Raw genomic sequence first — 10,893 nt, 5'->3', positions numbered from 1 at the left:
TCCCCAAGTCCTTGGGAGGAGTTCAGGCAGCCAGCATTACCCCACTGCCCACCTACACCCCACGCAGCCCCAGCACTCACCAGCAGCCCAAGCACCAAGCTGGGGAAAACTTTGGACCATACGAAAAACAGAGGCACCGGCAGGGTTCTGCTCCAGATCTCTCCCAATTGCCCAAACTCTTCCTAGAGCATTTGGCTGCCCAGGGTTCTGCAGCATCACTCGGAGACAAGAACAGGACAGGGGATGACCCAGGGGACAAGGGTTCTTTTGGGGGAACTGCCCCGAGTAACAACCTCACCACCGTGTGACTCAGTTTCCTCCCTGCCCGCTGCTGCACTTGCAGGCTGCGGGCTAAGGGCACTGCAGTGAGTCAGACACACTGTTGGATTCCCTTCCCCCGGCAAACCTGGTTTGGGGAGGGAAAACTCAGAAAGTCCCCAGGGTCCCCCCTGGAGTCCCACAGCAGCAGGACCCGAGACCCCACCAGCCCCTCTCTTTTCAAGACTCTAAGCACAGACAGAGTGGGACACTGGGGAGAGGAGGGTGCCTGGGCTGGGGGACCTGGCCAGCGTGGCCAGAGCTGAGAAGGACTGGAGGTGTGTTGTGCCAAGGGATGCTGGCACTGCCATGGTCCCGCTTCCCCCAGCAGATGGGTCCTGGCTCCAGCCTCACACAGACCCTGGCATCATCCTGGCTGCTGCTCCAGCGCTGCCGACGGCAGGAGAATGATGGCAAAGCCCCCCTGGTGCCCAGGTTCAGTGGGGTTAGGGGACAAGCACCGTTAATATCCACTGCCTGGCTCCAACCCCCTGGGAGCCTCAGCCAAGCATAAATATTTCAGGGGGCTTGGCAGGTTTGTAATAACTAGCAACAAAGATAAACACCGGGAAGAGCAATATTTTTCCATGTGGGCTGGAGGAGTTTAATATTTTATCACTCAGAGCACAAAATATTTATGAACAATCTTATGTCAATCACTGGCTGAGGACTAATCATGACCTTTCCAAGCCAGGGAGGACACATTCCCACCACGGAGAGACAGACAGACCTCCTCTGCCCCTGGCACCCCCACCCCAAGTCCCAGTTTTGGGCTGCCACATTTTACCACCAGGAAACAATCCCTGGGCTGCTGGAGGCACCAAGGGCACTCAGCAGGTGCTCTGGCACCTGGCATTGCCCCATGGCACCATGGCCATGATGTCCAGGCTGCTCCCTTGTCCCATACTGAAAGGCAGGAAACTGGGACCAGCATAGGCAGCCCTCCTTGCCTGCATTCCCCAGCAGCAGGACAGACAGAATCAGGAAGGCACAGCGCAGGCAGTCTAGTGTCCCCTGCCACAGGAGGCCGAGCAGCAGCTTTGTACCTGGCTTTATACTGGTTTTACTCTCCACAGGTTCCCAGGAAGAGTGGAGATGCCACCTCCCTCCAGCTCTGCCCAGCTCAGCACAGCAGCTGGGACCCTTCCTTCCCCACTTCCCCTGCAGCTTGCACAAGCTGGGGACAGACCCTGTGCCCTGCTGGGTTGCCCAGGCAGAGAGAAAGCCTGAGCAGCAGGGATGCAGAGCCCCTGGGCAGCTCCTTGGCTCAGTGGAGGGCTGTGGGGGCAGCTCTCATCCACAGCCCACTCCCCACCATGGGGCAGGATGGCACAATCGGCCAAAGGACAAGTCAGCAACGCACCAGCCATCAGTGACGAAAAGCATCCAATTTATTACAGACCCTGAAGCGCCCGTGGCAGTGCCAGGAGGACCACATGTACACAGGATGTTTCCACTGTTCAGCAAGGGGAAGAGAAGAGGGGAACAAACCCAACTGACCCAACTCACGGCTCTTTGGTGCTAGAAAACATGGTGGTGCAGCAGAGAGAAGCTGTGAGTGAGAGGGGCACCAGCAGAGATGAGGGGGGACATCTCTGATATCCACCACCATCCCCCAGACACCTGCAAGGAGCCTGCAATGTGCCTGGACACACAAACTGCAAATGCATTTCGCTGTCCCCCCAGCCGGCACCTAACCCTGCGCCACCAAGCACCACAGAAATCCCCCCCACCTCCCAGCACCCCCAAACACGGTCAAACACCCTTTCTGCAAAGAGGGAGAGCAGGTCCTGGGGGGAATCAGCGACCAAAATCTCTTGGCTGGAGAGGAAGGAGATGGGAAAGGCAACTGGTTCCCAGTAACTCAGACCCCAGTGGGAGGTGAGGCAGCCAGGTCTCTCTTTACTCCTCTCCTCTCTCAGCAGCGATGGGCTCCTTGGTCCACTTGTCTGCGACTTCCTGGTTGCCTGCATAGCCTGCATCAGGCAGCAGGCCCGGGGCTCCCTCCCCATCCCCTGCCACCTCCAGGTCCAGCTCCTCAAAGGAGGAGCCGCTGGCTCCCGACTCGCTGTAGCTGTGCTCGCTGCGGTTGTCCGCCTCCTCCCGGCCACGGCTGGCTGGGAAGGGCAGCAGGATGGAGGTGGCCACCGAGGTGTCCCTGCTGTCAGTTGTGGCCTCCATGCTGATGGAACTTGTCTCACTCATGGTGTCACCCCCTGGGATGGAGAGAGAATGAGAAAGAGTGAATGTTGTGGGAAGGAGGGAATGGGGATGGGGTGCCACAGCCTTCAAAGCCACCAGAAGCCTCTGAGATATCAGGCCATGGTGGAGACCAGCTCCTACCTCTTGTCACTTCCTATGCCTTTAAGATGTGACCAGGCCAGGAATGGGCTGAGCTCAAACTGCTCCCTGAAATTGGGAACCCCCAAGCCAACACAAGCACCAGCTTCCAGCCATACCCTGAGCTCCTGGCCACACCCTGGCCCCACGGCTGCTCCCCATGCACACACCAAGGACTGGCCAAGCCCTTCCTTAGGGAGAATGCATGCCTGTCTCTGGATGGCACCAGGAATGAGACAAAGAGCAGGAAGAACACTGTGCTGAGAGGGCTGTGTAGAGCTGCAGCACTGTTTAAGCACCCAAGGGGATGATGGCACAAGTGCAAGTCATCAGATGTTCTGCTGTCAGAAGCAGGTATGTAAGTCCAGCCTCATGCCAGGGCATCCTGGTGCCTTCAGCACCTGACAGCCTGCTCCCACTCCCTCCACGGCTCCCCCACAGCCAGCAGCTCTGGCAGCAGCGTGAAGACAGGCAGGGGAGCAGCAGACAGGTCTCAGGGTCCCAGAGGATAGGGGGAGCCTTCCAGCTCATTCTGGGCTTCTCCACATGACCTGGCAGCCAGACACATCCCATCTCATGACCAGAACCCCAGGTGGATCCCTTGGCCCACCTCCCCCTCCCCAGATCCCTGCCTCATTAGCTCAATCGACAATACAATTAAGGAGTCGACAAGGAGAGGAACGTGTCAGATTGAGACCAGCAGCTCAGTGCTGTTGCCAGAGCAACCAGCCAGGAGACAAACCCTTCCTGTTAAACATTAATCATTGTTAATTATGACATCACAGATCCATGTGGTTAATTATGACATCACAGCTCCACACTGTTAATTACAATACCTCAGCAAATACTGGGCAGGCTCTTTCATCATGGCCCTCCCTGCTCTACCTCCTCCCTGTCTGCCTTGTACCAGTGGGAAGTGAGTGCCAGGCTCTGTCATTTCCCAGCACCTCCATCCATGCTGGACTGAACACCCCTGCTGAGGATTATGCCCCACACCAGGAGGGAAACCAAGAGGAGTCCTCAGTGGAGGACTGAGGCTTGCCACCAACAGGGCTGGGAAGTGGCAAATGGGAGCCTCTCTGCAGTCATCACTATCCTAGGTGGGAGAGGAGAGCCCTCTTCTCCACATTGTCTCCTGCTGCTGCAGCTCCATCCTCAGCTGCTGGCAAGGTGCTGTCTTGGGCTTCCACAGGCATTTCCAGCCTCCTACAGCTCCTGCAGCCACGGTGCCCAAGGCTGGGCTGCTTGCTCTCCTCCAGCTGTGTCACAGCCACTGATCTGAAGGAGATTCACCAAGGAGGGAACTTTCCTTCCAAACATCCTTAAATCCTTTTTCTGTGCTGTTTTTCTTCCCGGCCTGGGCAGCTGCCAGCAGAACTGCTTGTAAATGGCAGTCCTCTGCCTCCTGAGCAGCATCATCCCACGGTCCTGCCGGCTGAGTGACGGCTGTTCCGGGAGGATCGAGCAGTGGTAGCAGGATGAGGGGTAGCCAGAAAGGATCCACAGACACAGTGCACCCCACTGCTTCATCCCACCTGGATGGCATATTGGCTTACTCCAGGAAAAGAACCTGAGCCTCCACCCTCTCACCTTGGCAACCCTTTTGGCAGCTGGCACAGGTCGGCCCCTCCCCAGGTGACCCCTCCCATGGAAAGCAGGAAAGAACCACTGCCCACTAACACGCACCGCCTTTGCTGCAGCATCAGGGAGCACCTCGACACGGAAACTGCATTTACTCTAAGTTAAAAAGGATGTTGTGCACGCTGCAGCGAGGCGCTCGCTGAAGGGGACAGCAGCCACCGAGTGGGCGGCAGGAAGGCGGGAGATGCTGTCCCACCTGACAGGACCTTGGCAGGGCAGTGGGTCAGCAGGGAGCCTCAGGGAAAATCGAGAGCTGCAGGGGATGAAAGGGAGTGGGCAGACTCTGAGCCTTGAAGACAAATTAGGGTTTGCAAGGTATTTGGTGGTAACCTGAAAAGAAGAAATAATCTGATTTGGCCACACTGGTGGCCTGAGGTGACATGGACATGTTCCACCATGGCTTCATGACAGCTCATGTCATCTGCGGTCATCTTGTGTCCCTCTAAGACCCGAGGGGACAGGAGTGACACCAACCCCCCAAGCAGTGCCCTTCCTACTCAGCACCTTTCCCCTGGCACCCCAGGAAATGTTTTGGCTCAGAAGCTGTCATGTAACCCCATGACACAAAGCAAAGAAGCTCCTGAGGAGAGGAGCAGCAGCTCAGGAACAAGAAGACAGGGATGAAGCTGACCTACACACTGCTCCAAGCCACTACCGTAGGAAAGCACTGCTGTCCTCACTCTCATAGCCACCTTCCTTTCCCTTGCTCCAAGGGCAACAATAAATTGAGTCCTGTTTCCCTTCAGCCAGGCACTTTGTCACTGCTCTGTCACTTCTGATCATGTTCGAGCAGCCTCAGCTGGCAAATTTGCCCATTCAGTAGCCTTGCTCTCCTCTCCACAGGAGAAGGCTGGCTCTGGCATGGCCACTCAGCCTGGCAAGGATAAATGTCTGGGGTGGGCAGGGCAAGAGAGCTACTGCTCTGGGACCATGTGGGGTCAGTTCTGATGGAGGGATGTGGCAGGAACATCCAGATGTCCAAACAGGGAGGCCAGGAAGTCAGTGCAAGGGGCTCCAAGAGGGCAACCAAAGCCCTGTGGGAGGGCAAGCAGGGATTCAGCTCTTATCTCACAGGCATAGGCTTCCAGCAGCTGCTACACCCACTTGTCCATCCTCCACACACTTTGTTGTCTGCCCATGAACCACTGCCTGTTCCTTGCATCCACCTTCCCAAGGCTGGTCCTTACACCAGGAGCCAGTCCAACACCCTGATCCAGCATGGCTTTTCCCTCTGGCACATTGTGAGGTAGCAGCCATGCTGTTGAAACTCGCCCTTGACCTTGCTTGCTCAAGGATGGCACAGGCATACCACTGCACTCTCACTCAGTAGGAACACAGAACCCAGGAGTTTTCATTTGGGAAACAGAGGCACAGCCTGGGTGAAGCCATGATAGGGTGTTGAGGAGTCCCCCAAAAGCCAGGGCCACCTAGGAAGAAGGGATATCAAGCAGCCAACTCCAAGAGACCAGCCAGAGAGGGTGCAACAGGAACCACTCACCCCACACTGCCAATGAGCCTGGTGGGGAGCTGGCTCCCCAGACAGCTCAGCCCTGTGCCATACCAGGTACTGGTATTCCCAAACCCAGAATGAGGGCAGGTTCTCCTCCTGTGTCACCCCTGTGTCACACTGATGCCTGAGCAGTGCTCTACTCCTGGTGCTCCTGGGCCTTTTCCTTCCCCTCATTCCATCAAATATTCATCACTAAATACAGTGTGCTGCCAGGGGGCACAGCTCCTCTGTGATTGCTGAAGCTCACACACAAGCCACCAGGAGAGGGGCTGGGGCCCTTCCCAGGATGTAGAGGCAGGCAGGAACAGGCAGGGCTCTTCGGAGGATGGAAGCAAGCAAGGACGAGGCAGAAAACGCCAGGAAAGTTGCTCCTCTGTGGCACTGGAGCTCAGCATGTGATGCCATCAATTGTACCTGAATGTTGTGGGACAGATTCTGCTCCAGGAAAATGGGCACCTGAGATTCTGGGCAGAGCCACATGCTCGGGAATCATCTGTGCTCCTGCACAGCCCGTGTGGAGAGGCTGCTTTTGTTTGCTTTCACCTTCCATGCGCAGCAGCGGGGTCACACTGCAGAGCGCGCTGCTGGGAGGGAGCCGGGAGCGAGGACCCGCTGAGCGCCACGCTGATGCCAAAACCCCAGAAAACAATTAAGTACAAAACAAATAATTGTGATTGACACTGGCCCCCTGGAGACCCATCAGCCGCCTTCCTAAAATGCTTCCTGTCTTTCTGATGACCCTGACGATGGCGAAGAAGGGACGGAATTGGTGCAGAGACAGTCACAGCCCCCGGCCCCTTCCTTGTGTGTTGAGTGTGTCCATCCTCAGCAGAGCTGCCACCACCCTGCTCTGTGCAGAGCAGCAGCAGAAAGCACAGACCCTGGACCATGCCCCACAGCCTCTGTGGTCACTGGCTTCGCTCACAGCCACAGGCACCCAGCACCTCCCAGGGTGAGCTCAGGAGCAAGGACAGCAGACAACAGCCTAAATGGAGAGATGTGCTCCAAGGTCAGCAGGCTTGAGAAAACAAATGCAAGCCTTTCTTACACTTTCAAGTCGCTTGGTACTGTCTGGCACCAGCCACAGTGACAGGTGAGGAGAAATGGCAACACCTTCCACTTGGAACTTCTCAAATCTTCAATTCAAAGAAAGCATAATCCATCTGCTGGTGGGGAGTTTCATGAACTGTGACTGACCAGTGGTGTGTTCACATAGAGTGTTATGTTCACACTCAACATAATGTCCACTCTGAAATTGCACTCAATGCTCTTATCTCAGTATTTTGGGAGGGGAAAAATGGGGCTTCTTCTGCTGCCACATCAGGACAGACAACCCAAAACTTCTGTGCATAGAGCATTCTCAGTTGCCTTTGGGAGGGGAAATGGGGCTCAGCACCTTCCCAGTCTCCACTTACCCATTGAGACAAGTGGGTATCAAAGCCCTACACCTGGATTTGTGCATCTCAGGCAAAGCCAGAGAAGCTGGCAGCCACCATCAGGGACCACCACCTGCCCCCACTGACCCAGGAGCACTGTCTGAGCCTCCAGCAGGGCAGGACCACCTGAAACATCCACACAAAGCTGAGAAGGATCAAGAAATAACCCAAATACAAACTGAGGTTGACTGGAGATCATGCTGACAGGCAGATGGGGACACTGCTGTGCCCACCCTCCAGCTGGCAGAGGAGAGCCTAAAAACTGTCACAGACATCCTGGGATCTGCTGGGTCATCAAGATCTTATGTCCATCACCCCACTGAAGGGGCTGTGACTAACCGGAGCTTGCTTCTAGAGGGAAGAAGGACAAAAAGGATGGGAAAAGAGGTTTTTCTTTCTCCAACTCAGAGGTGGTTGCACAGACCCCAGCACATAAAATCATCAGGAAGGGAGGACTAGTCTCATTCCATAAGGTGTAATCTTCATGGGACCACCAAAGCCTTCAGGCAGGAGCTGCACAAGCAACCCATAGGTTTGCCACATCCTCAGCCAGAGCAAGGATGTGACACCCCATCAGATGTGGTTCTGCCACTGTGCCCAGCAGTGACAACCACAGTGCAACATCCAAGCCTAACTCTTTAGTCTCACAGGCAGGGCCAACCTCACAGTTATTATTATTTTAAGTTGGTTTTGTGCAGACTCAGCAGATGGCACTGCATCAGATTGCACTGACAAAAGCTCATCTACATGCCTGGAAGGACAGGGGTGATGGAGGAGTTAGCCCAGAACTGCTGCTGGGGAGCTGAGCCCAGAATGAGAAAGTCCAACGTCATTTGCCTTCTAAAACTGGGAAGACCTTCCTAGCCCTTCCTCCAACAGAGGGACTCCCCCTCTGTGGGCATGCTGGCAGTGGCATCCCAGGGAAAGCACCAAGACAGCCAGGGCACAGGGCAGTGGTTGCTCCAAGAATCCCTGGCTATGCTGTGGGATCATACACTCCCTGAGCAGGACAGAGGGAGTGCATGCAGCTATCAAGGCACCACCCTCAAGCTGCTTTTGCTCCCATGGATCCTGCCATCCCTCTCCAAAACCAAGGGGTGACCACAGGAAGATGTCAGAGTGAGTGGGCTTTGGGGCACCTCTGGCCAAGCTGGGCTGGTGCCCCCGACAGCTGCCCCAACACAAGGCAGACAAGGAGGAGAAGAGCCGAGTGAGCACTGTGCCAACACAGGACCTGGAAATGCTGGGAAACAGCTCCAATTAGACTCCTCATTGCAACACTAAATGGACAGAGCTCCCAGAAAGCAATTCCCAGGCTTGCTTTTATGTGATTAAGAATTAAAGCGACCCAAACCTGAAGATGCGTTAAAGCAAATGACCCAACTGCCCGGGAGGCGAGCACAGCCCTCATGGTTTTTTCATGCCCGTTACACAAGAGTGGGCGACCGTGGGGTGGGGGAGGCGCCTGCCCCTGCCAGCAGCCAGCTCTGATGTGCTGTCCAGTGCCTGGGAATGCTTGGATAGCCGGCTCCTACATCTCGCAGGCACGGGAGCATGTGGGCTGCTGAAGGCAACTAGCATTTTGGGTTACTATAGCACTGCTGTTCTGCGCCTACAGCCATTGTGGTCCCTTCCTGTATGAATACATCCAGGCTCCAACAAATCTTGCTGAGCAGATGCTCTCAGGCAACTCCACCACCAGCTACGGCAACCTGATATTTAAGCTCTTTGCAATCCCAATATGTAACAGATGAAGATGAGATCAAGGAAGATGTATATGACAAAGAGAAAAACAAGCCCAGCTGCAACTAAAAGCTGTGAGATCCAGCTCTGCACTGACAACAGTGGGCCAGTGGCTTAACCCAAAACTGCAAGGGTTCCTGGGTGCTCTCCAAGGCATGGCATGGTATCTCAGGGTATGTCATCTCAGACCCTTGAGGATCAGCCCAGGGTGAGGTGAAGAGGTGTGCTAAGACTTGGTGGTTGGGTAGTAGGTGGGCACAGGTCAGTCCTTCTGTCTGCTCAGGCAGCAGGACTGGGGATACCAGGACCCCCTCTGTGAAGGCTGATGCCGATCAAAGACGGAGCCCGTGCACAAGCCACAGATACCTGTGATGTCTGTCTGGGCATCCTCTGCCACAGCTGCAGCAGCCCTGCTCTTCCTCTCCAGTTCTTTCATTTCAGGCACATAGAAGTCCCCTTGGCGGGCAAGGGGACACACGAAGTAGATGCGGTCCTGCTTGTAGATCTCGATCCGGGGGTGGGCACACAGCTTCCTCTCCTGGAAGACACAAAGTAGCCATGGGCAGGGATGTGCCCTCACCCCCCAGCCCAGCAGCCCCCCACCACATTGACCTGCCAGCCTGGCCAGGTCAGACGGGTCCTCTTTGCCCACAGGCATGGAGGCCTAGTGAGGAGCAGAGGGTGCCATCCCAAAGCCACGGTGCTGCTTTCCCTACCACACCAGCTCCATGCACCAGAGCAGGCAGGTTTGTCCCTGGAGGTAAGCAGCCAGCTGGGCTCCAGGAGGAGATGCTGAAGACCCCCAGCTCAGCCTTGTTTTTGATGTGGTTATTTTGGACTGGAGTGAGGAGTTTTGGGGAGCCAAGCAGCTGCTTCACACAGACCTGCCAGATGTCTGGTTCCTCCCAGCAGCACAGCCCCACGAGCAGCACAGCCCCACAAACAGCACAGCCCCATGAGCAGGCGTAGCACCTCTCTGCTAATTAATGTAATCCAGAGCCGACAGCTCAAGCAGCTCCTTTCAGAACCACAAGGGCAGGGGGAATGGGAGATGAATCTCTGGCATTTCAGACAAGTCCCCCTCCTCCTTTTCCTCACCCCACCTCCCCCTGGCAGACCTCAGACTCCCAGCCTGTCAGGGGCCCATGCCAGGGGCATGTCCCCTGGGCTGTGCAGCCCATGCTGAGCTGGGGGTGTGGGGACTCTTGGGGTGCTGAGGCCGGGCCGAGGAGCAGCTGGACCCCTCCTGCCACCCCCTCCTCACCCGCCCGCCCACCAGCTGCTCGTTGGCAGAGGGGGCGGCTGATTACAAGCCGGGTGAGAAAGGAGACTGTCTTCAGCAGGTTTTCTTTTTCTTTCTTTCCCCTTTTCAAACCACTGACAGCTTTTATTTAACCCTGCAACCACCTTGATTATCATCCTCCTCCTCCCTGCCCCAGCTATTCTCTTCTTCTCACCCTGATTGTCCTCTTCTTCTTCCCTGACCCAGTGATTTTCCTCCCTGCCTCAACTATTCTCCTCTGTCGTGGCCTGCTGGTGTGGCTTGTTTGCACATCCTCCAGCAGGGTCCTTGTCCCTCTGGGGCTCTCTGTAGCCAGAGCTGGCCCCACACCAAGAATGAGCTCTATGGACACATCAATCATGACCTTACAAAAGCCTGACTTCCTTCAGCCCTGGGGATGGACCAATGTGATTTAAGAATCATTTATTTCCCAGAGTAATGCTGGCACCAGGCAAGATCCACAACAGACATGAGCCAACACTGACCCTCTCCCCGTTGCTGGGCAGCTGGACCACCTGGAGAGCTAGCTCCATGCTGCCAGGATGCTGCACAAGAAATATAGGCAGAAATTGCACATCAGCGGTTTTTGGGTTCATTTTCCTGGGAAAGTCTGCAGGATCTGG

General features: G+C 55.8%; 1 protein-coding gene across 4 annotated transcripts in view; it reads right to left on the bottom strand.

Annotated features, from left to right (window-relative positions):
- Positions 1-1,687: 1,687 nt before the first annotated feature.
- Positions 1,688-10,893, bottom strand: part of TEX264 (testis expressed 264, ER-phagy receptor) — a 48,811-nt gene continuing 39,605 nt past the window's right edge. For all 4 annotated transcript variants that reach the window (XM_086845276.1, XM_086845275.1, XM_086845277.1 and 1 more), the window contains exons 5-6: positions 9,355-9,526; positions 1,688-2,534 (exon numbers count right to left, since the gene is read on the bottom strand). In XM_086845276.1, the coding sequence (XP_086701402.1) occupies positions 2,221-2,534; positions 9,355-9,526 (486 nt within the window). In that variant the 3' untranslated portion in view covers positions 1,688-2,220. The remainder of the gene's footprint in view (positions 2,535-9,354; positions 9,527-10,893) is intronic.

The sequence above is a fragment of the Cyanistes caeruleus genome, chromosome 11 (assembly GCF_971803275.1).
Source record: "Cyanistes caeruleus chromosome 11, bCyaCae1.hap1.1, whole genome shotgun sequence".
In the NCBI taxonomy this organism is placed as follows: domain Eukaryota; kingdom Metazoa; phylum Chordata; class Aves; order Passeriformes; family Paridae; genus Cyanistes; species Cyanistes caeruleus.
The sequence above is the reverse complement of the archived record's forward strand: the minus strand, read 5'-3'. Positions and strand labels throughout refer to the sequence as shown.